At 34.8% G+C, this 26,762-nt stretch overlaps 1 protein-coding gene across 6 annotated transcripts in view; it reads left to right on the plus strand.

Moving 5' to 3' along the window:
- The window catches only part of LOC105216538 (CUGBP Elav-like family member 2), a 170,476-nt gene that overhangs the window by 12,980 nt on the left and 130,734 nt on the right, over positions 1 to 26,762 (plus strand). Inside the window, exons 1-2 of one of the 6 annotated variants that reach the window (XM_054228039.1) lie at positions 5,485 to 5,594; positions 21,107 to 22,410. In XM_054228039.1, coding sequence (XP_054084014.1) covers positions 21,731 to 22,410 — 680 coding nt within the window. In that variant the 5' untranslated portion in view covers positions 5,485 to 5,594; positions 21,107 to 21,730. Of the gene's footprint in view, positions 1 to 5,484; positions 5,781 to 13,268; positions 14,660 to 21,106; positions 22,411 to 26,762 lie in introns of those variants that run through there. The other 5 variants (XM_029043066.2, XM_011191079.3, XM_011191081.3 and 2 more) reach the window with 5 other exon arrangements.

Here is a 26,762-nt window from a genome sequence, read left to right on the forward strand (position 1 = left end):
GGGTGAGTTATTGTTTACTTACAGTTGAATAAGTAAATGTACATATAGGTATATATGTAAGTGTAATTATTTCTTGAGAAAAACGATTAAAACGAAATATGTAATTGTACATATATACCGTTATTAAAGTCATATAAAAAATTTACAAAAATTTCACTCACCCACGTGTTCCAAATGAACGTAGTAAATAATTTTTCGAATACATTTAAGTATGTTTTCAGAGGCATTAGTCAGTGTAAGTATGTATATGCACTCATGGATGGACATATTTGAAATAATTATTATTTATATTTTTATGGATGTAAATACATAAATGAACAGGCATATATAGGATATGTGTCTATGCGATGGTCATTTCAAGTGTATCGTCTCTGTCCACAACAATGTAGGGAAACAATTTAATGCAACTTTCACTCACTTCCTCCCCACTTTAACATACATATACATATATGAAATACACTTTACTATAAACATACTTACAAACAAATAATGTAAGTGCAGTTATGTATGTAATATGTATGCGAAAGCTAGCACACATACCCCATATATGTCGATTAATATGCCCACATAAACACACAAACACTCTTCATACGTCTATATGTATCTGTATAAGTTGTTTTCCTGTCCATCACAATTCGATTATTTCCACGATTAATGTGAACGCGCATACGGCGCCACCACACACCCATGCCTTAAGCACACAACCCTTACGCCGCACTTACCATAGACACACACACACACACACCTGACCATATACACACATACCAACAATCAAGCATACGTATGGGAGCTACGTGTATGTCCTGCCAATGGCCGGCACTACTTCAATCCATTTCCAATGTAATCGTATAATTTCGTTGAACGTCGCTTGCCGCTGTTGACTTTGGTATTGGTATTTTTTTGTTTTTATTGAACGCCTGAGTTTAGTTTATATTTATTACCATTATCGAGCGGATATCGCGCGCGTAACCGGCCTACATAAATAACAACTAAAAATCGAATGCGTTTTAGATTATTATTATTATATTATTAAAATAATAAAAATATTGTGAACTACAGAAAAGCTTTAATCGGAGTGTGTTTCTAATGGTTTAGCGGACGATGCTTTTGAATGTTTTTGAAAGTTTAGTATTCGAAGTTACAATTATTGGTGGAAATAATGTAAGTTAAAATATTTTTAATAATTTATTAATAATAAGGTGCCTAATACATAAATAAGTAAGAACATACATATAGTAGATATAGTATGTATGCAGTACAAAGAGGTTTAGTACTTACTTCAGAGATTAGGTGAAATTGGGATTACTCTTATCTTAGAAAAAAGATAATTTAGAGATCGAGAGTTATTCAATAAATACAGTGGGTTGTAATGATCACAATTTGCTCTTCCAGGACTCACTTCACAACAATTGAGGTTTTGTCAGCTATTCTTCATTAAATGCTAAAACCAGAAAATGTTTAAAAATCAATATGACTCTCGATAAGACTGGAACCTCAAAAGTAAAGTAGGTATTAGGAGTGTCGGTCGGCGAAAACCAATAGCATATAAATCTAAGAACGTATGTAGACAATATACAAGATGATAATGCGCATGTCTAATCATACAAGTATGCGAGTCTCACCATGGTTCACACTAGTATTATAGTCAATCTAGTATATGGTATACGTATGGTTTTATGACAGCTATCCACCTGATCGAATTTATATTCGATAGATATTGGCTTGCTGACGTATTCTTGATAAAAAGATCAGTTTTACAACAGTAGTTAGACCAAAGAAGTACTGTGATAGATAAACATATTTTCATTTCTAGTAACAATTTGGATATTTTATCTATATGTAGCTCTCTCAATTAACTCTAGTTTTCGGCTGCAAGACCTTTGCAGCGTCTTTCAGGCAGAGGTAGCTGCCTTCAAAGTAGCAGTAGATATACTGCTTTGAAGTGCGGTATCCTTCAGAGAAGTGTCTATTCACTCCGATAGCAGAGCGGCAATACTGTCCTTGGATTCGATGACATTACGCTGTAAGCTATGTGGGTACCCGGTCACCGCAGAATCGCTGGAAACGATCTGGATCAAAAACGGTTTTAGCAGCTACTGTCGCTCAGTAAGGCTCATCTCTCCGCGATCATTGGAGTGCTCAACGTGTCACCGGGATCATGTCAGTCGCTAGTTGCCAAAGCTATTTGGAGGAAGGCGAAGAGGAATCGTTCAAACACTTTCTCTTTCAATGTCCAGCATTCGCCAGACTTAGGTTAAAGCACCTCGGTTGACATATCTTCGGCGAACCCAGTGAAGTGACTGAAATTAACATTAGCCCAACTTTATTATAGAGTCCAAGCGCTTCGTCGTAACATAAGTGTCTTAGTGATCCGTTAGGAGTTTATCCGGGTGTCACAATGGAAAGTCGAATCTGTCTCAGTGAGATTCTCTGCATCTGCGGAGATCTACCCCTTAACCTATTCCATGGAAAGTGTGCGTAGTTTTAGTCCGATTTAGTCCATTTTTGAACTGTGGTAGTATAATATCTTATACGAAATTTGATTACAGTTAGTCGATCGGTTTGCTCTATAAGAAATGTTACCGAAGAGTGGAAGATCATTAATTATTTGTTTAACCACTTGAAAGCCCGTTTTATAATTAAATTTCACATTTATATTATTAATCATTAAGCAATTATCACATGACTCGAACATGATCTCTAAATCGAATGTGGGCGTGGTTGATAGTAGATTTATCATATTTTCGTTTCATACTTTGAGGTGGGTGATCACCAACTTCGATGAGTATAGCAGTGGACTGTTTGTATACAAAAATTTTGACATACTTTGTGTGACCAGATATCATTTTGGAGTAAGACAGAGAAATATAACTGTCAGTCGGATATGATTTGTTGAAAAACAGTCGATAATTGGATGAATTTAATAAACATTACGAAGTGTTTACCATACTTAACTACATAACGGGTGATTTTTTTGAGGTTAGGATTTTCATGCATTAGTATTTGACAGATCACGTGGGATTTCAGACATGGTGTCAAAGAGAAAGATGCTCAGTATGCTTTGACATTTCATCATGAATAGACTTACTAACGAGCAACGCTTGCAAATCATTGAATTTTATTACCAAAATCAGTGTTCGGTTCGAAATGTGAAATCCGCTTTTTTATCGACAAATTTTGTTCAGCGATGAGGCTCATTTCTGGTTGAATGGCTACGTAAATAAGCAAAATTGCCGCATTTGGGGTGAAGAGCAACCAGAAGCCGTTCAAGAACTGCCCATGCATCCCGAAAAATGCACTGTTTGGTGTGGTTTGTACGCTGGTGGAATCATTGGACCGTATTTTTTCAAAGATGCTGTTGGACGCAACGTTACGGTGAATGGCGATCGCTATCGTTCGATGCTAACAAACTTTTTGTTGCCAAAAATGGAAGAACTGAACTTGGTTGACATGTGGTTTCAACAAGATGGCGCTACATGCCACACAGCTCGCGATTCTATGGCCATTTTGAGGGAAAACTTCGGAGAACAATTCATCTCAAGAAATGGACCCGTAAGTTGGCCACCAAGATCATGCGATTTAACGCCTTTAGACTATTTTTTGTGGGGCTACGTCAAGTCTAAAGTCTACAGAAATAAGCCAGCAACTATTCCAGCTTTGGAAGACAACATTTCCGAAGAAATTCGGGCTATTCCGGCCGAAATGCTCGAAAAAGTTGCCCAAAATTGGACTTTCCGAATGGACCACCTAAGACGCAGCCGCGGTCAACATTTAAATGAAATTATCTTCAAAAAGTAAATGTCATGAACCAATCTAACGTTTCAAATAAAGAACCGATGAGATTTTGCAAATTTTATGCGTTTTTTTTTTTTAAAAAGTTATCAAGCTCTTAAAAAATCACCCTTTATATGTAAATAGTGTGTGTTCGCAAGTATGGCTTAGTGAAACTCTATAAATAAACCCATGTTTAAAACTGTAAACAAAATTAAGGTCATCCCTAGATTTAGCTTCGTATAACAAATTATTGGTTTATGTTATGAGGTATGTCTGTATGTGGGTAACATTAGAGCTGTAGTTCTACGATTTCGGGGTGTTCTGAGTGGGTCTCCAAGAACACAATATAACAAAACTTGGTTTATATCTACACATTTATCATTTGGTTTTTCAAATAAAGAGAACGTGATATAATTTGGGATACATTTTCCAATCCGTTGGTTAGATATCCGAAAAGTATGTATATATATATATATCTAAATAAAAGTATATATCATGATGAGACTTTGGAGTTTGTTATCCGATCTCAAGTAAATGCTTCTTCGAAAGATATTGACCGGCAATGACGAGGTAATCTTCTAGGCTCAGATCTATTTTGTAAACAAATATGTATTTTACTACAAAAATGGCATCGAAAAGTAAGAACAAGAAAGCAACTATACTGTAAAATGTTATCCAATCTTAGTAAAAAAATGTGGTTTTCTTTGAAACATTTTGAACTTTTAAATGAAATATTGACAGGTTTTACGTTGCTAATCTATTAATCTATTGCATAATTTCGTTGCTAAGGTTAACCCAACTGAGATATTGTTTAGAGAAGTAGACAGATATAAAAGCGAAAAAAAAAAATTGTTCGTCTTTATTTTTATTCAACTTGAGGTGATGAGTGAACCCTATCTAACAAAGAACCAACTTATTTGAATGGAATTTTTATCTTTCGCAATAGTGCGGCGGATAAAAAAGTCACTCAAATATAGGCACATCAACTGGTGCTCCACTTACTGCTGCGAAACTAAAGTATTGCATTTAGGAAATTTAATCTTATCTAAATAACATTTGATATGTAAAATTTATGAAATTAGTCAACATTTGTTGGGGATTGGAGGAGAGGAGAGGCCGCACAAACTGTCATAAACTCACGTTTTTGTGTTTTATCACACACTTGTAAATGTTTACACCCACAAATGAGGGAAACAAGTAGATAGAGATATGCGCCTTAAACAAACTAACACACGCACGCACACTAATGGATTTTTGTATGGCACCGTAAGAGTTTCCGGATGAAGAAAAATACTAAAAAATAATATTAAAAAATGTATATACTTTTAAAGCAAACAATGCGTGGATGCGAGAAGCGAGTAAAAAATGCGATAAATGTCACTTGAATTACCTGTGCACTGTATGTATATATGAGTGTTTTTATGTATGTGTTTGTGTGCATATTAAAATGCATACTCATTGGCTTCAATATGCTCATGTGCGCCTTGGCATTAACGCAAACACACTCAAACTACTCACACACATACAGAAACTCGCACACATGCGCTCGTTCACTAAATAAACACTTTTAGTGTTGCTTTATGGCTCGCCAGCGGCAACGATCAACAATTTGCTTTAAGATAAGAGCAGCACTATATAGTATGCTTATCGACGAAATGATAAGATTACGCTTATCTAAATGGACACAGATAAAGCAATGCCATACACCATACTCTACTCTACTCTAGCAATAAGCGAAACTGGAGCAACAGTCAGCGTGAGTTCAATGAAGAGAATAATATTCCACGAGTTAGTTGAATTTCGTGTGTGCTAAGGCAAAGGTTCGATTTGCAATTAATAAATATAACTGTGTATATTAAAAATATCCATGTATATAGATAAAAAACCATAAAGTTTTCTAAACCAAAATTTAAAAGTGAGTTTCAGCTGAAATACAATAGGAAAGCCGCGCTCAAAGTAATCGAATTATAATGCAAATATAGAAGCATTGAAGTGCAAAAACCAATGTGAGTGAATAGCAAATAATGGAAAAATATCTAGCTCTATATATATATATATATATATATATATATATTTGTTGGTAAAAAAATTTCTAATAATAGCGAGCATAAAAGTTTTTTGTTTTGTTATTGTTGCCCGGCAGGATTAACTACAGCCTGACCAGTGTTCCACTGATTGCATATGAAAAGCCATTCGGCAAAGCCAAAGTGCATAACAACAGACGGTCGCACACAATGCCAATAATACACGCGCACACACACACACGCGTATATATGTGTGTTATAGGTATATCACATACATTTATATGCACCACTAACACTCGCCCACATGCATGCATTTCATTCTAAGTCGCCCAGTCACTGTGACTCTGTGGATGAACTCGTTTTTGTGTCACTGATCTACAAAAATAATGGTTACGTTGCATCGATTTTTCCTGGCTTTTGTATGCCAATCTCTTACTTACATATATTGCCTTTTTTGTTGTTGTTTTCTCTTCTTTTTTTTTGTTTTTTTATTGTTGTAGTTTTGCGCACGTACTACTATTTTCTTTTTGTAATTTGTGTGCCAATAAAATGTTGCGAAGGTAGCGCTTGCATATGTGCGTTCCCAGGTAAATGTGTCCATGGCTGGCACAGTGTTGTGCGAAAAATGAGGTGTGGGTGGATAACTAAAGCGGTTTGCCAAGCAATTATAACTATTAAACGCTGGAAAGTTTATGAATTCGAAAAGAAAAATGTTGAGATATTTTATTAAAAAAATAATTTTATCAAAAAAAAAAAATTTTAAAAAATAATAAAAATATTAAATAAAAAAATAAAATTATATTAAAGATTAAAAAAAATATTAAAAATTAAAAAATTAATATTTTCAACACTGCAACATCATAAATGCCCTGATAAAATACTTAATTTTTTAAAAATTCAAAGTAATCTCAATGGGTTGTCAGTTATTCTGTCGAAGAATATTTAATTTTGAAATAAAATATATTTTTTTTTACTGAGAAAGCTATTTTACTGCGATATTTCTGTTACGGGAATGCTTAGCCTCAGTGTTATATTATACATTACTTACTAATGTAAATTTAATTAAAAGACAAATATAACCTTTGAGTTGTCCATCATTAGTTACTAGTGAATCGAACAAATTATACCAGTTGTTCGAATAGATTGGCAACACTAAGTCAATTGCTTAGTAGCACTGAGAAACTAGATTGTTATATTTAAATTCGAGAATTTATGCCCAAGAAAAAATAAATGTTTGCTTTTTCATAAGGAAAATGTTTGTATAATAAAAAAGTGTTAAGGCATTATGGCAATAATTTGTCTTTTATCTCATTCAGAATAGTAATTTGTAATAGTAAAATTTTATACCAAAATTGGTGACATTAAAAAAGAGTTTTTATCACTCTATTAAGATATTTAGATATACATATATTCCAAAAGTATTGGATTCACCAAGACCGCCATTTGGAAAGTAGCGTATCGAACGAACTATACCATCTGTTGAAGATCTCTTCATACAAGGTTAGGTTATGTGGTTGTCGAAACGACGCTAGGCCTTTTGGAGGCCCATTGTGACACCACTGGGACTAAGATCCCTCACACTATAGGGTCATCTTTGAACCACCCTGTGGTCTTAATAAAGTGAAAAAGTTCACATAATTTGATATGAGCAACTTCACCCACATCCTCGAGAAAACCGCGTCCAATAGTCGCAATTCTTTTCCTATACAGAGCCTTACATCCACATAGAAGGTGTGTAATCGTTTCTTCCTCTTCTTTTTCCTGGCAGCTTCTGCAATAATCGTTACTAAGTAACCCCAGCCTGCTGGCATGTCTACCAATCAGACAGTGTCCCGTTAACACCCCTACAAGGGTTCTTGTGTCATTCCTACTAAATTTCAGTAAACGACAAGCGCGGCTCTTACTCCATTCAGGCCATGTTTGTCTACTTACGGAACAAGTCATTAATTGTTTCCATTGTGATTCAGCCATATCAACAGCATGTTTATCTATTAGGTAACTGCACGTTGCCAGAGGCATATAAATTCCCTCTTTATTAGCATCTAACTGCAATGTTGTGCCCAATCTGGCTAATTCATCTGCTACACAGTTTCCAGGAATGTCACTATGTCCCAGGACCCATTGCAGGTGTATCGTGAAATATGATGTCATTGCTATTAGTAAAATTAGTAAATCCAAACACTCTTTCACTATCTTCGATGATATTCTATGCGTCTTTAGTGATTTTAAAGCCGCTTGACTATCCGAAAATATGAATATGTGCTTAGTCGTTAGCACTCTTTTTGACAAAACGAGAAGGCTTTCTTTAATTGCAGAGATCTCTGCTTGGAAAACACTGCAGTGATCCGGTAATCGGAAAGCGATTCTGGTATCCAGTTTCTCTGAAAATACCCCGCCTCCTACTCGTTTGTCCAGTTTTGAACCGTCTGTATAGATACTTATCTCTTCATACAAACTGACAGTACTTGCGGTAGCGAATACTTTATCATTAGTTTCGAGCATTGTCCATCTCTTTTGATTTTCATAAACAATTATAATTTATTTCACATTACACATGAAAATTTTTTAATATAATAATTTAATAGATTTTTGACAGCGATTTGTCATTTGAGTCATTCACAATGGTGAAACTGGTATAAAATGTGTTAAATAAATGAAGAAAGCACTTTAAAGAGTTATCCACATACTCTCTAGTTTCGAATTCTACTAATTAACTTCTTTGCTGCTTTTCTTATACATTTTTTTTGTCAGTGAACAACAACCAAATTTAGCGAGCTGAGAATTGACGAATCGATGACGACTTCATGTTCGCTTAGACATATAAAATTAAAGAAATTCGCAAATATATGTTTTTCAAAATTGAAAGTAATAATTTTATGTTCTACTTTTTTGAAGTGAATCAAAATAATCAAAAATAATTAATTATTTAAGCGCCTTATAGCCTTTTCACACAGCAGCTAATTGATCAATTAAACGGACTCTGCTCGATTAAAACGCTGATTAAGCTCGATTTACCATACAAAATTTAAATCTACATTTATTTTTTAATGAATTTTAATCGACTTGAAAATGAAATGCAACTCTGCGAAAAAGATCGTATTTGTAATTAGATATACGTTCTTTGTCTGCGATTGCCTGCATTGTTCGATAAAATAAAGCTGCGGTAGATGTCGCTGCTTAAAAATATTAATCAGCTGATGAAACTTGCCAACTTGTAATGAAATGAAAAAAAATGTATAACAGCTGATCGGTTATGGAGTAGCCGGCAGTGTGAAAGGCAAAATATTAATTGATCAATTAATTTGGCTGTGAAAACGCTATTAGTTTATTAGCATTATTTGTTTGTGAGGACTAATCCTGAGTGTATATTTCTACGACGTTTCTATATTGAAAAAGTTTTAAAATAAATTTTAGTATAGAGATGGAGTAAAAACCTATATTAGCATTTGTCGAAAAGAATATACAACATAACCTCACTTAATTAAATCCCATGCTTAATCAGTGAATATAATAATTATTTTCAAATGTAAAAAATCACCAGTCAAGGGACTTTAAGTGCGTTGAAACTAAAAATAAAATAATGGTCTTAGGGTTCTTAGGTTTTTTTTTTATAAAATTAGCAAGATAGTCTTCTAACAATTAATTGTCAAACTGGACATATTTCTAGCATCAAAAGCATTTTAAATAATCCATTATCCTTGAAAGACGTCTAAGTCTAGGGTTTATGGAACCTTCCACTGTTCTATTTTCCACAGAATTATTAGTATTAATTCCATAACTGACTTGTTCTCAACTACAACTTTGCTTACGCCATTTTCCAATAGATGTCTCTAGGGTCAAGCACTGGTCGATTAAATCGATTAAATCCTTTTAGATCGATATAATATGAGACTGCAAAGAAAAATATGTTAACTACCAGTCAACATACTACCTAATTCCATCAAATTTGCATAAAACTTCAGTAAAAAACAGCGTTCAATCTGTGCAATCCACATTTCAAATCACACAAATGAACTTTATCGCTTGTAGTCTATTAATTTGCACATAACTGTAAGTGCATATAAAAACAATGAAATAAATGGCGCACAAAGCTGTTCGCACATACATATGTAAATCTGTATGGAAGATATAAATGTATAAAAAAGCACGACAATATAACAAATACAAATGTATTTACACACACATTCATTCATGTGTATTTATATGTGTGGCATGAGTTCATATGTTCATAAAATAAATGAACTAAACACACACACACACATGCAGAGAGCGTAATGTCCTTTGCTAACTGTAACACCTTTCAACAGCAGCAGATAGTTAGAAGACAAAAAATGATAGCGCCAGCCAGATAGCGACAACAAAAACAAAAGTGCAATTTAAGAAATAAAAAAGGACAAAAAAATAATAAAAATAAATATGAAAATAAAAAAAAATAAAAAAATATATATAAAGTTCATAGAAATATAATGGGTGTCGGTAGTGAGCAGGCAACATGCCACACTTTTTGTTGTTGTTGCATAGCAAACTTATTCAAGTGCATTCAGATAAAATAAACCAAAAATAAAGACCAGATTAAAAATGCATTTAAGTTTGCTTTTGTTTCTTGTCGCTCTCCCTCTGTTTGTATATGTGTGTTTTTGTTGTTGTTGTTAGTGCTGATGTTGTTCTTATTACTATTATACAAAAAATATACATATACATATATGTGAAAAGACCACCAAACACATGTGTTCTACCGAGGCACTCACGTGCTCTGTGTGTCAGCTCGACTGCAGTCAGCCATACATGCACCAGCGCGAGACACAGCCACGATTGCCTCGTTCTACACATGTCTAAACCAGTGCGAGTGTGTGTGCGTATGTGTGTGTGTGTACGCTCTTGAATGCCAGCATTGGCCATGCATTGGCAGACGCGACAACTGCGGACGACATATTTGGCTCGCCCGCCGCTGTTGATATTTTTATGAGCATCACCTGGTATGCATTTGGAAAATACTACAATACTTACACGGTAGCGGTTCCACGGCAATCGGCCAGCGAGAGGCCACACTCCAATAGTCATAGAATACTTTGTGTGTGACGGCAATAAAGTGAAATTATTGTTTTTTTTCGACTGCGAAAATAGTTCATTTCATGAGTTTAATAAAAATGCAATAATGGATGGGGGCGCAAAATAAAGCAACAAAAAAAATAGGAAAACTAATGAATATAAAATCAAATTTATGAACTTTTAGGCGGAGAGAGTGAGTGATAAGGGGGAGTGAGAGCTGTAGAAGTGGTATTGCTCGTTGAGCCAAAAAATCTGAATTTGTTTTGCTGATATTTTGTTTTAATGCCACATATAGCTGTAGCAAAAATGACAACGACAAGTTTGGATTATGAAACGTCAAATATGAAATGAAATGTCAAACTGTCAAACACCTTTAGCTTGTGACGTCACAAATAAGCTGTCAAACACACTTCAGAAAAAAAATAAAGGAAGACACAGTCGAGAGCTATATTTCTATCATTACACTATACAAGCACTATATCGCGACTGGTTATTGGAACAAACCAATTTATTTTGAGAGTTTGAGTCATAAGAAAAAAAGTAAATTTTCCTTTTTCGAAGTTAGCCGCGAAAATCGAAAAATTTGCCAACGAATTTCGAAATAGACTCATGGCAAACCCAGTTTTTCGAAGTTAACCGCCAAAATCGAAATATTTGACTTCGAAATTAGAGAAACGTGATTTGACACATTATTATCATTCATTAAAAGATTTGCTTTAAACTGTTGGCAATTATTCGATTTATTTATTGAACACTATTATAGATCGATGTCTTTTCTAAAATCATAAGAAATTATTTTAGTTTAACAAGACTAAATAAAAATTCGTTAAGAATTCCTGAACTCTAAAAACAATTTTATATTTAAATTCAACTTTTTTAGAATATTTACTAGAGTTGCCACTACAATTTTAGAGTTTTATAAACCTGTTTCCCAAGCAACCTATAATATTGATTATGGATATAACATATTTTTTTCTGTATTCTAATAAAAAAAAGTAAAATGTAAATTATTAACTATAATATCGAATATTGAGTAAAGTTTCTGTTTCTGTTTCTGTTTCTGTTTTCTGAAATATATAATTCTGTTCTGTAAAACATACTTTCATTATACCTTTCCCAACCACCAGTAATTATTTCCTTTGAAAGTGCTGTCAATCAAAATGAGTGTTGACGTATTAAATCGATTGCGAATGGTTGTGAAAAAATAATCAAATGAAAAATACGTTCATTTCTTCAAAAAATTAAAAATATGTAAAGTGTGATATACAAATTTTGCTGCACCAAGCGACTCTCTCCATAAATCAACTGTTTTAGCTTAGAGGATGTTATTTTAAAATTATAAATCAAATGTTGTTTAAATAGTACATTCATGGTTTATTGTTTGGTTTGATTGCCGCGCTCGGATTTTAGCTTTTATTTTACGCTCCCGTTTGGCTTTACTAAGTAACTATTTAATCGAAAATACTTTTTGAAGATATTGTAAATAGTCTACATCGTCTTGATTAGTTTCGTGTTCTCAGGCATAGTAGTGTCTGTTCTAGGGAAGACTCATTTGTAATGCATGCTTTCTGAAATAACAAATTTACCATTACTCTGAATAGATGTTCATATTTACCATTCTTTGAACTGGTTCTTTATTACCTTTCTCTCTTCTTATTCTCTCTGAATCAAATGAGCTTAGTTATTTTGCAAACGAATATGGATGTCCTTGACTTTGAAATTGCAAGCGAAATTTGTTGGAGTCTGTTTTAACTTGACAATCAGTAATATCCGCTTCGATATCATCAAAAAAATATTTCTGTTTTTAGTGAACTTGAAACCTCGATTTAAACTGTTCTGTTCGAAGGGTATATATTTTATACCTTCATGGTTGTTAATTAGCGCTCCCCGTCATTTTACAATCCGTAGTACTTCTGTTTGGAGGATCTTTATTGTGTTTGATGAACCAAAAACGATAAGACATTGAATATCTTAGAGTTTACTTCCCCATCGTTACCACAGTTCAACGGAATCTGTTAGTATATATCGAGTCAGTGTCACTCAACCGCAAACCTCTGGTTTTATATTATGATTACTGAAAATATGAAAAAATATCATATGACCCGGATGGCCTTAACATATCTATCGTAATCTGCGACATCTGTCGATTTTTTTCCGAGGTTCGAGATTATATAGCTTACTTCTTAAAACCGGTCGAAAATTTATTAAATTGAAGTGTTTCATTGACCTTTGGCCACATTATCAAAGGGGAACACAGTTTCGGTTATTCAATTTTCAAACAGTGACTTCATCTATTAATTAACTCAATCAGCATATTTTGAACCACTCTCTCTTCTATAAATTACAGAAAAATATGGCAAATAACTCGACGTAATTCATTGTTATATCTCTTACTGGATATTTGGACTGATATAGGACACTTGTTTCGGAGAGATGGTCTGACAAAAAATATCTTTCCTTGGGGTATTTTCATATAAATTTTTTTAAGAAATCATTTGAAGTTTATAAGGCTAGTATGCTATGAAAAACGTCATATCTTATAGATTTCTGAATCATAGTACTACCGAAGGCACAAATATAGGATGGAAGCTATTAATATATATATATTTTTTTTTTTAATTTAGCTGTTAATACAATCGAGTATTCATAAATACAGCAATCAGGATAACAGCAGAAACGAATTAAAAAGCATGTCGTGGACATGCAAACGATCTCAAGCTGTGTAAGAAAGGAGCCACCCTACGGGCCACTGAATGCGCTCCTTGCGACAAAACGCAAGCAAAGCGATGCGCACAAACAGGTACAGTGTGGAAACACTGGAAACCCCGAGGGCTGCAAAATTGGAAGCATAAAAGAAAATGAAATGATATATATACAAATATATGTATGTGTATGAGTATGCGTGCTTGTGTGTTAGCCAAGACGAGCGTGTGGCTGTGACAAAAAGGAATATTCATACAAAAATGTACAATAGCTAGATAAATAGAAAAAGATAAAACCAATAACCAATATCTGGTAGATAAATAGATTTACAAGTTGCCAGCAGCAGAAGCAACAGCAGCAACAGGACAAACAATACAACAACAACAACAACAATAAATATAAAACTATTTATAGAATACTCAAGAAAACAAACAAGCCAGCAGCGAATATTTAAAGTGAAGCTGAGCAAGCAGAAAAGAGAGGGGGAGAGTAGGTGGAGGGGATGTATTGCTCACTGCCGGCTGCAGATAAAATGGTTATCTGCACATTGACATACTTGCGTGCAAACACACAAACACACACACACACACACATGCACAGCTTGAGCAGCCGGCAGGCGGCATTAGAGAAGAGATGCTGCTGTTCTTTATTGTGTGCTGAATAAATTATCAATTTACAACAAACACACAGCAAATACGGTTACACATTGTTAAGCTTATATTGAGTAACTGTAGACACTGTAATACGATGTTGGATGTTGGTGCGCATCCTTCGAGGCAAAATAGCAACAAGAACAACAATAATACTAAAAACAACAAAAATAGCAATAACAACAATAACAACTAAAACAAAGCGGAAAGCAGCAAGAAGCAGAGAAAAAACTCGCCGCCAGCCAGTTAGTTGGCAAGGTGCAACAAAAAGTGTTCAATTTGATTGAAAGTACAACAGTATCGCACATGGCAGCGCAAGGTGACAACAAAATCGTAAGCACAACGCTTCACCGGTGTAAAGGTGCAAAACTGAAATAATTAAATTAGCTTGTTATCAGCTGATAAGTGTTGCTGCATTTGTACTAAGTGTTGTTGCTAGAGAATTATTAGTTATAAAAGGTGATTAATGGCAATAGTATTGTGTGTTTCTGATAGTTGGTGATTATAAAAATAAATAATTTTTTAATATTTATATAAAGTTCGCTATCTTCAGCTGACAAAGCGTGCGCTACTAAGCCATATAGTAGCACATTAGCCTGAATTGTGTGTAAGTTAAGCAATAACGCTAATGCAAAGTACTCGTGGACACGAGCGATAACTCTCTTTAATGGCAGCATTATTATGTGCAACTCTTTAGTTAATGTTCGTCATAACGCGAGTTCACGGATCTGTGTTTGTGTTAATAGTTAGTAGCAAGTGTATGTGCTGAAATGGCGTTGCCACTTTGAACAAAATTGATATCATACTATTTTGTGTCATATAGGGTGTTTTTTGAACTTTTTCTAGAATAATTATTGTTACTGACATACCTCCAAATTCCTGAAAAATGTGGTCGAAGATTGGTCCTTTCGGCAGGAATTTATTCGTGGCGCGCTGTTCTGGACTCGGCTATAACCGCGTAAGCGTTGTCTACGCCAGTCAAGAAGAGGAAGTAACTTGTGCGAAATAAGTTAAAAAACAGAATATTCTTTATAATATAGTTAATTTCTTGACTATGAAAATCTTGTCTAAAAAACACCCTAGGTAGGTAGGTAGGTTAAGTGGATGTCTCACCACGCTCTTGGCGTTTTGCAGGCCCATAGTGAATCCACCGGGACTATAATCACCTCACACTACATGTCCTCTCTGAACCATCCAGGGGTCTTGATAAACATGCTCAATTCAACAAGTTTTATAACTACAACATCGGAAAGAACATCAAGAAAATCATATCCGATCTTTGTTTTCCTTTTTTCTTTTACTCCTCCTCTTCTACTTCTTGGCAGCTTCTACTTCTTGGCAGCTTCTACAAAAGGATGTCCCCAGTCTACTGGCATGCCTACCTATTAGTCAATGAGAGTCCATAAGTCGTTTTTTTTAATTTCAGTAAGCGGCATGTGCGACCTTTATTCCATTCAGACCACATTTATCGGCTTGTTGGACAAGTGAGTATTTGTTTCCAGCGAGACGCAGCAAAGTCTATGACAGTTTCCCTGGAATGTCGCTGTGTTCTGGAACCCATTGCAGGTTTATCATGAAATAGTCAGACACTCCCAATAAAAGTTCAAAGCATTCTTTTACAATCTGTGATGATACTCTAAGAGACTTTAGTGACTTCAAGGCCGCCTGGCTGTCTGTAAAAATAAAAAGATTTCTTGTTGTCAGCACTATCTTTGTTAGAAAGAGTAGCTCCTCTTTAATTTGTTGTAATTTCTGCATGAAAAACATTGCAATGATCTGGAAGTCGGAAGGCGTCTTTGATGTCTAATTTTTCTGAAAAGACACCACCTACCACTCGTTACTGTTGGTTGGAATCATCTGTATATATACTAATCCCTGTGTTATTATCAACCTTGCCCATATCCCGCTCCTCTTTAGTGGGAAAGGCAATATTGTGGGACGAATTTAAATTTATTTCAAACGGATTACAGAAATCAGTGACGTTTGGTAGGAACGGGAACTCGCTAAGAATAAAAAAATTTAAATATTGACAAATATTTATTGAAATATTTTCGAAGTAATATAATCAATTTTTGGTAGCCTAATATGATTAATTTTATAGGTATGATCTTATAATACTGTGAAAATTCAATCATGATTTTTGTCGATTTTTGTTCGTCTTCTTAAATCGAGTTTTGATTCTTCTCATATATAGGGTGCGGACGTTTCGAATTGCCGGTGAACCATACCTATCGAACAGGCACATCTTTGATTTAACGGGTGCTTAAATAAATGAAATTGTCTTATTTGGTCTGCGAAGAATACTTATGAGACCATCTAAGTCAACATAATCCAGAAAAAATACCTTCTGACGAACAACTTTTTAAAAGTCAAGATGAGAGCGAGTGTTTGTATATATTAAGTTCAACAAAGAATTTATAATATATTCGATCTTTGCGGTTCCTCATCTTTATATCAATCATCTAAATGCTAAATGGTTCCAACAGTACCAATCAACACTTGAAATCACATTATTAGAATGCTTTTTTTGGAGACTGAATTAGGTCAATATATGGGTCTGAAAAATAACCTCTTAAATCTTGTGATTTCAATCTCTTGGCTTTAAGCTGATAAGCTAACTATGTACCAGCGATTAGTTGGAAACCAAATATTCGGTGTGTTATTTTCTAAAAAATATCAGCTATATTGGTTAAAGTGGATCAGGCTTAGTTCATATGAAGTAAATTATTTATCAATTTACAAAAAAAAAAAAACAATTCGTAAAAAACATCGTAATAAGATTTGTGAAGTGATAAAGCCAAAGTATTGGCAATTTCATTCAATTTATTCAAAAATTATATGTTTACAGCTCTAAAAAAGCATCCTGTAAATTCATATTGGGTATGGGTATTATAAATATTTTATACTAATGTTCTTAGTAAAAAACCAATTTTGTTGGAAGCGTTGTCTTTGTTCAAAATCAGGTTTAATTATTATTAACATTTATTGCTATTGCTCTTAATATTAATATTTTTGTGTTAATTATTTTATTATTATTCTTAATTCTGTTAACTATTATTCAATTATTTTATTCTTATCATTTCCATTTTTTATATATTTTTATTATTATCATTAATTCTATAAAATTCTCATTCAATGTGGCAACACTGCCACTTTCAATACTCCAATACGTTCAATATACTCCAATATCCTCCATGAATGCACTCTTAATGGTGCTCGTGTACAATGAAGCGTGTAAAGTTTACATTTCACCAATTGACCGATAATTAAGCTGCGCCTGCGGTATTTCAAGTGCGACAGCAAATAATTCGATTTCAATTAAACAAATTAGCCAAACGTATGCTGCACATGGGACTTACATACCTACATATGTATGTATATACATATGAATATAGGAAGCAGGGAACACATAAATATATTTGTGTATAACTCAGGAAGTGACTTTTGAAGGACTATAAAAAGGTTTCATTGCTTAATGAGTGAATGAAAAAGGAAAAAAATATGGAAATATTTTTTAAAAACTGCTCAAAAATTAAAGAAAAGGATTTATTTTTAATTTTCAAAAATTCTGTACAGCTGATATTGATAATTGGAATTCATTAATCAGCGGTACGGAATTTAATAACTAAAATTCATAAAATCGAATATTTATATTCATACTTACATATTTATTCATAAACATGGAAATGGGAGATATCGGTTTATAACCACGCCCATCCTCCATATAAAGGTTTTGAAAACTACTAAAACTGTTTAAATCGTTAATAAACAAGTAAGGAAAGGCTAAGTTCGGGTGCAACCGAACATTTTATACTCTCGCAATTTATTGAAGAAATTTTATTAAGATAACATACAAATTAACCCATAAATCGTCATATATAGTATATGAGGGCTGAGATAATTCCTGAACCGATTTCATTAATTTTCATCAGCAAGGTACACTATATCCAAGACGATACGCTCACTTAATTTTGTTAAGATAGCTCACATATTAACCAATACATATATGCGGAATAAAGCTCACCGTATTTTTGAAAAACTTATAAGTAGGTATATAGGAGCTAGGAGAAGATACTTTTGAAAAACCTACAATGAGGTATATGGAGATGTCATGACCCGATTTTAATAATTTTTGGAAAAGAGACACACTATTAGAAGAAAACAATTTCCTCTGAATTAAATTGAGATACCATATTTTCGGTTAAAATTTATCCTTAGGCGCTGAATTCAACCTGTTCGATATCTGGGGCATTGAAAAGTTATGATCCGTTTTCGACAATTTTTTCGCAAGTGAAGCCAGAGATGATATGCACTATTTGTGTAAAGTTTTATTCCGCTATCTTCATTGGTTCCTTATGTTTACATTATAAAGTGAAGGAATCAGAAGGATTCAAAATTTAATTATATGGGAAGTAGGCGTAGTTGTGAGCCGATTTCTCCCATTTTTTGTCCGTGTTATCAGGGTGTCAAGAAAATATTATATACCGAATTTCATTCGAATCGGTCGAGTAGTTCCTGAGATATGGTTTTTGACCCATAAGTGGGCGATGCCATGCCCATTTTCCATTTTGTAAAAAAATCTGAGTACAGCTCCCTTCTGCTATTTCTTCTGCAAAATTTAGTGTTTCTGACGTTTTTCGTTAGTTAGTTAACCCACTTTTAGTAATTTTCTACCTAACCTTTGTATGGGAGGTGGGCGTGGTTATTATCCGATTTCAACTATTTTCATGGTGTGCGGTGGGGTACGTAAGAGAATTGACCGCAGAAAGTGTGGTTCATATAGCTTCATTGGTTTGCGAGTTAAATACAAATAACCGATTTGTGGGCGGGGCCACGCCCACTTACCCAAAAAAATTACATCCAAATATGCCCCCTCCTAGTGTGATCCTTTATTCCAAATTTTACTTTTATAACTTCATTTATGGCTTAGTTATGACCCTTTATGTGTTTTTGGTTTTCGCCATTTTGTGGGCGTGGCAATGGTCCGATTCTGCCCATTTTCGAACTTGATCTTCTTATGGTGCCAAAGAATATATGTGCCAAGTTTCGTCAAGATATCTTAATTTTTACTCAAGTTACAGCTTGCACAGACGGACAGACGGACGGACGGACAGACATCCGGATTTCAAATCTACTCGTCACCCTGATCACTTTGGTATATATGACTCTATATCTAACTCGTTTAGTTTTGGGTGTTACAAACAACCGTTATGAGAACAAAACTATAATACTCTCTAGCAACTTTGTTGTTGCGAGAGTATAAAAACACCAGAAGTTTTTATAGAAAATAGTGTACAGAGTGGCTGCACTCAAATTGGTGTAAAAAATTTAAAAGGGCGTGTCGCCGCCCAAAAACTATATCTCAGGAACTACTAGATGAATTTGAACTAAATTTGGTACATATTATTAACTTCACACGCTGATGTTAAGAACAGAAAGTGGGCGAAATCGGCTCACTACCACGCCTACTTTCTATATAACACAATTCTAAATTTAGAGAAATTCAATTTTTGAATATAATTAAGTGAATCATGAGTATTGTGTAATTTGATGACGGAAAGAGTGAAATCGGTACAGGTACCCTATCTATATACTATACCCTTATCTATATACTACATAACAGGTTTTTGGTAATCCTACGGACTTTATGCCAAATATATGGATCAGATAATGTGTTATATTAAAAAAATTATACGGAAATATGTCCTTGAGTATTGAACTTTCTCTAGACCCAATATAACTAATATAGTAGTGAAATCGGTCTAAATCTTTGTCTAACCCCTTCACCCCTAATATAAAGATCTGATTAACTTTTTTGTAGCAGCAACTGAGATCTTGAGAAATTCGATCAAACCTCGTGCTCATGTTAACTGCCTCTCCGATAAGGTTTATCTTGCAAAAACTGTATCTGGTATAACTTTTTATACTCTCGCAACAAAGTTGCTAAAGAGAGTATTACAGTTTTGTTCACATAACGGTTGTTTGTGTCACACAGAAATAAAAGAGTTAGATATGGGATTATATATATAAATGATCAGCATGACGAGTGGAGTTATACAGTCCAAAAATGATTAAAACCATTAATAATTCTTTAATTCAGCAAAGAAAAAAAAAATAGAAATCTTAAATTTCATCATAAAGAAGGTACAAAAGGGCTGCATTCAAATTGGTATACAAAATTTTAAATGGGCGTAGCTCCGCCCACCTATGGGTCAAAAATCATTTCTCCGAAATTACTCGACCAATTTCAATGAAATTCGGTTTGTAATATTTTGCTTGCATCTCAATGATATGTTGCGAAAATCGGTTCACAACCACGCCTACTTCCCATATACCAGAAGGATGAAGTCGATCTCTACAATATATAAAATAAGCACTAGTGAAGATATCGGAACAGAACTTTGCGTAAATACTGCATATGTAGTATGGCATCGTACTTCTAAAAATCGCCGCAATCAGACCATAAGTATACAAGGCCCCATGTATCAAACATGAGGTCCTCAGAGCTTGTAATCCTTTTTTATCGAAAATGTAGGTAAATCTCTCAGATATTTTAAAGAAATTCAGAGGGAATATTTTTCTTATAATAATATGTCTCCATGCCTAAAATGTGTGAAATCGGGCTATAACTTTACCTAGCTTCCATATACCTAATTTTAGGGTTTACAACTTTCAATGGACTTTATACCATATATATGACGAATATGTGTGTCAAATTGTATAATAAAATTAAATAAATAAATAACGAGAGTATAAAATATTCGATCGCCACCGAACTTAGCCCTTCCTTACTTGTTTTATGTTATATATGTATATGTATACACTATACACTATACTATGTACTATAAATATTGTAATTAACAAGTATATTTACTAAATTAACTTGTCTTTTTTTGTTACCTACAGCTAATTACTTCTATCGCCTTTTTATCGCCACACTGCGTCATTTGCATAACTTATCTGCTGAATATACACCATATACATATGTATATAATAAATACAAAGTACATGCGTGTAGACAACTAAAGCCGGTGTACAAACATATAATGGCAGTTACAGCAGTGCCGGAAAATCTGTGTCAACATCATTGAACTTTAACTGCAACGCGAGTGGTGGACTAGCAGGCAGCGGGCTTTAATTACGGCCGCATCTTATCTGGAAAAGCAAAAACACAAAACTGATAAAAATACAAATTTCATATTATTAAACTGATAAAGTGTGTAAATATTGACGGAATTTGTGCAACTATTGTGATAATAAACGAGTGCCATACGCCAAGAAGAAAGGTAGTCGACAACTACTAACGGTATATTATAAGCAAATCTCGGCAGTTCATTTTTGTTAAGCAAAACAAAAGCAACACAGCAACACGCGTTGTGTTAAAACTAGTGGTAATAACGGTTTATATTTAATAGGCGCGTAGTTGTAATAACGGCAGTGCAGTGAGTGTGTGTGTGTGTGCAGTAAAGTGAAGATAAACGCCACCACCAAACCACAAACGCCAATAAAATTTCAAAACAAACCGCATAAATGATGTTGCACTCCATGAAATTGTGCGCCGACCAACTGAATGGCATAACAGCAGCAGCAGCGCCAACTACGGACGTTGTTAATCCGTCGGCGGTGTTGCCAACACCTGTTGCCATTGTGAATGCAAATGCCAATGGCGCTATTTCTGATCATAATAATTTAAATAGTAGCAGCCCTACCATCAACAACAACAACGTCAGCAACAACAACAACAACGGTTTATTACAACGGCAACTTCATCAGTATCAAGGCAAATATTTGGATGCGCCGCTTGCCACGAAATTCCATCCATATTTGCGTCCGACAGCCAACGTGTTGGCCAATGAGAATCCATGCAACAGCAGCAGCTCCACGCCAACTGTGGCCGGATCAAGTGCATTTGCGGCGTCGGCGCCAACACTGTTTCCCGCATTTCCAAGTACGGTAAATTCCAACTTGGCCGCCAACAACAAAACAACTGCAACCACAAGTGTTGGTGTTGTTGGTAATGCTGTTAATGCAACAACAGCAGCAGCAAGTGGTTTACTAACTTTACCAACAACACCGCTGACAGTCGTTGCCAACATTGCTGCAAACAACAACAACAGCGCGACAGCAGCAGCAGCATTCATTAATTCCGATTCTAACTTTGGCAATGGCAACGCCAGCGTCAACAACTACACAACGGCACACTTCAAGAGGTAAGTAGAGAGCGCCCAGGTAGCTAAGATAACGATTTTTATTGCTTAGGCCAGGTGAATTTGAAAAAATATGAATATGAGAGAATATGAATGTTACAGGCGCAAGCTGTGATTTTCAGCATGACTTAATTACATATATTAGGTCTTTGCTTCCGTCGTTTTCCAATAGATGTCTCTAGGGTCAAGTACTGGTCGATTAAATCGATTAAATCGTTTTATATCGATCTTCGACATTTGTGTCAACATTAACCCAACAAAATATTTGTAGAGATCTGTTTGCATCCCAAACTTATTCTCAACTGAAAATGTCACTTTTTGAGCCGTATTCTCGACATTTGCGGGAAATTTTGCTTTTCTTTTTTAATTCCAAGAAAAGTGCGGCTGAGGCTCATCGAATGCTTTCGGATACGTACGGCTGTCCTAAGTGAAAGAACATGTCGCGAATGGTTTCAACGTTTTAAGAATGGTGATTATGAAGCCAAGGTCGTGCTCTGCATTTAGTGGTACCAGCGGGGGTGATATATTATGAGCTGCTTAAGCCGAGCACTAAAAGAAAAACGGCCACAGTACGAGAAAAGACACGATAAAGTCATTCTCCAGCATGACAATGCTCGACCTCACGTCGCAAAGGTGGTCAAAAAATATTTGGATACGCTGAAATGGGAGATCTTACACCACCCGCCGTATTCTCCAGACGTTGCTCCATCTGACTACCACTTGTACCGATCGATGGCATACGGTATAGCTAACGAGCACTTCAATTCTTATGAAGAAGTCAAAAATTGGATTGATACTTGGATCGACTCGAAAGATGAGGAAATCTTTCGTCACGAAATAAGCATGCTGTCGGAAAGATGGTTAAAAATAGTAGCTAGCGAGGCCAATATTTTGAATAACATTTTTGTAACCGTTTTTATATATATTTACATATATAAATCATAAAAAGCTTCCAATTCTTATATTCAAAGCTCACTGATGGCTTTCTGTATCATGAAACCTTTTAATTTTATATTATGGATGACCTATTTTGCTTTTTAATACCACAATGGAACATCCTTTAACCCTTGTTGAGGCACACATTCCACGATTTGCTAGAGATTCTGGAAAAATTGTCTGCTATATGCCTTAATGTAATTTACATATGAAGATTTCTAAAAATTTTTTAGCGTCTTAAGAAGTTAAAAATATGTTATGAAACATTCAATCAAGCCTTTCTGCTGCTTCTTCTTATCAAAACCATGTTTCCTGAAGTCAAAAATTATATTTTATATATTCAAACAATTGAGAACTATATTTCTCATATTCAAAATCAACTTAAGCAAGTCCTGTATCAATAATAGTCTTATGAACTCACACTCCTGCTTATTTTAACATCTTTTCTCAAGTTCAAAATATACCCGCTTGACCACTTATGGGTTAAACAAGGAAAATATGGAAAAATGTGCACCTGCCTTTTAAATTGAAATCGATTTTAGCTCAAAATAGTACAATTACAATTGCCAGGCTTATGATTAATTAATAGAAATGTAATTGTGGGAATAAATGGGGTGAAGTAGTGCTTTAAAGTAGGGCAAAGTATTTTACAGTCTTCTCTACAAATACACAGAAAGCATGCTTTAATGGTGTATATAAGCTCTACACATATATAAATTCCCAGAGGGCAAGTTGTGAGTGGTAAATATGATTGAAGCTAATAAATATGATACACAAACACACATGAAACCACTTTCCAAAAAAAATATATTATTATGTTCTAGAAAAGAGAGAGAGATAGAGAGAGAGAAATAGTACGTTTGACATTTTCAACATTTTTATGAGATTTAATTTTTATTTGTGATCATAAACATTCATTGCTACACACTTCTTTAGATGGAAAGGATAGAAAATTTGAGAGCACTATTCTAGCTGTGGTTATAGTGGCATAGAACTTACCAATATCAGAAAGTAATTCAGTCACCCTCATCATTCCCGCCCTACTTTATGGTGCAGAAGCCTGGACGGTGTCAATATCCGATGAGACGGCACTAGGAGTTTTCGAGAGAAAGGTTTTGCGGAAGATTTATGGTCCCTTAAACATTGGCAACGGTGAATACCGCAGAAGATGGAATGATGAGCTGTACGAGTTATACGACGACATAGACATAGTCCAGCGAATAAAAAGACAGTGGCTACGCTGGCTAAGTCATGTTGTTCGAATGGACGAAAGTGCCCCAGCTCTGATAGTTTTCGATGCAGTACCCGCTGGTGTAAGCCGAGATAGAGGGAGACCTCCACTCCGATGGAGGACCAGGTGGAGAGGGACATGTCTTCACTTGGTATAACCAATTGGCGCCGAACTGCCAAAAGGAGAGATGCGTGGCGCGCTGTTGTGGACTCGGCTATAACCGCGTAAGCGGTGTCTACACCAGTCAAGAAGAAGAAGAATTCAGTTACTTCTATATTAATCAAAAACCATATCTCAGTATCTACTAGACCGATTTCAATGAAATTATATACATAATATTTTCTTAACATCCCAATGACACGGATGAAAAATCAGGGAAATCGGTTCAAATCCACGCCCACTTAATATAAAATTCAATTTTGAAGTCCATCAGATTCGCTGACTTCATAATATATACATAAGGAACCGATGAAAATAGCGGAATAAAACTTAACACAAATACTGTATATCATCTGTGGCTTGATTTCTGGAAAATGTACGAAATCGAGCTATAACGTCTCAAGGCCCGGATATCGAACGTGAAGAACTCAGTGCCTAAGGGTAATTTTTCACCGAAAATATGATGAAATCTCTCAGATATTTTAATGTAATTCAGATGATTTTTTTCTAATAATCTGTTTCTGTACCAAAAATTATTAAAATCCGGCCATAACTTCCTCTAGCTCCCATATACCTAATTATAGGTTTCTCAAAAACACGGTGGGCTTTATTCCGCATATATCGGTTAACATGTAAAATATCTTAGTAAAATTAAATAATCGTTTAGTCTCGGATATAGTGTACCCTGGGTAAACTCGGTTCAGGAATTACGTCAGCCAATACACCATAAACATATGATGATTTTCGTTTTTGTATTGGACTTTATACCTAATATATGGGTCAAATTGTGTGTTATCTTAATAAAAATATAGCAATAAATTGCAAGAGTATAAAATTTTCGGTTGCACCCGAACATAGCCTTTCCTTACTTATTTTTAAAATTATAATTTTTTTTTAATTTTAAACAATTTTTGCACGAATATATGTGTAATTTTCAGTCTAAGTTACAAGCAGAGACTACGAGTTACTTTACTGGTAAGGAGGTTGATTTCTGATGTTTCAAAATCAACTGAATGTTTCATAGTTTATAGGGAGAGGCTAAAATGAGAATTTTTTTGAGAACTCATTTGATATGGTATAGAATTATCCTTCTAGACTTCGTCTTCCTTTTGGAAGTGTTAAACTTCTGGGTAACAGTGTAACTCTTCATTATAGAAATTAAACACCCTTTATACACTCGTATTCGTATAGTATTCTTTCTTTAGTTTATGAACAGTCATGTTGGGAACCACCAATCAAGTCTTTACTAGATAAGTGCAAAATTAGTGTTGGAAATGATGGCTCTTAAGTATTGGCCGAATTTTTAACGATTTTTAAAGCTTTTAAAGCTTTTAATTTCACTGGAAAATAAGTTACGTATACGCCACCACTTCCTTCTTTTTCTAAATATATGGGGCCATCCATAAATTACGTCACACGAATTAAGGGATTTTTAAACCCCTCCCCCCTCCTTGTCACAAGTTGTCACATTTTGAATTCACTCCCCCCCTGACGTTCCATTCCATTTTCCAATTTTATGGATTTATCATAAAATAAAAAAACAGGTTATTCTATTTATTCTTATATTTATGACTAGTCAAGAAATAATAGATACTTAATTATGCTAATTAAAAATATGTACTTTAGAATACTACGACTTAGAAATTTATGACTGTTACACGGCAGAAGACAATTGTCAAGTAAACAATGGGAACGAAGTCACTGCGCCGGCGCGAAGCATGTGCGACAGTCAGTCTTGCAAACAACAACAAGCATGCATACGCAGCGGTGAAACCACGCCACCGCCGGCAGAAGTAGCCGCGCGTGATCGCCGTGGTACAGAGCAGCCAGTCGTCTAGTACCCAGGAGCGCAGCAGAGCGGGAAACGATATTGCCCTAAATTTTGAAATGTGATGTCACAAAGCTTTTGACCCCCCCTGCCCCTTGTCACACAATGTCACTTCTGAATGATACCATCCTCCCCTTCAAGGTGTGACGTAATTTATAGATGGTCAACCTATGATGATCAACCTATTTTCGAGAATTACAA

The sequence above is a fragment of the Zeugodacus cucurbitae genome, chromosome 3, assembly GCF_028554725.1.
Source record: "Zeugodacus cucurbitae isolate PBARC_wt_2022May chromosome 3, idZeuCucr1.2, whole genome shotgun sequence".
Classification (NCBI taxonomy): Eukaryota; Metazoa; Arthropoda; class Insecta; order Diptera; family Tephritidae; genus Zeugodacus; species Zeugodacus cucurbitae.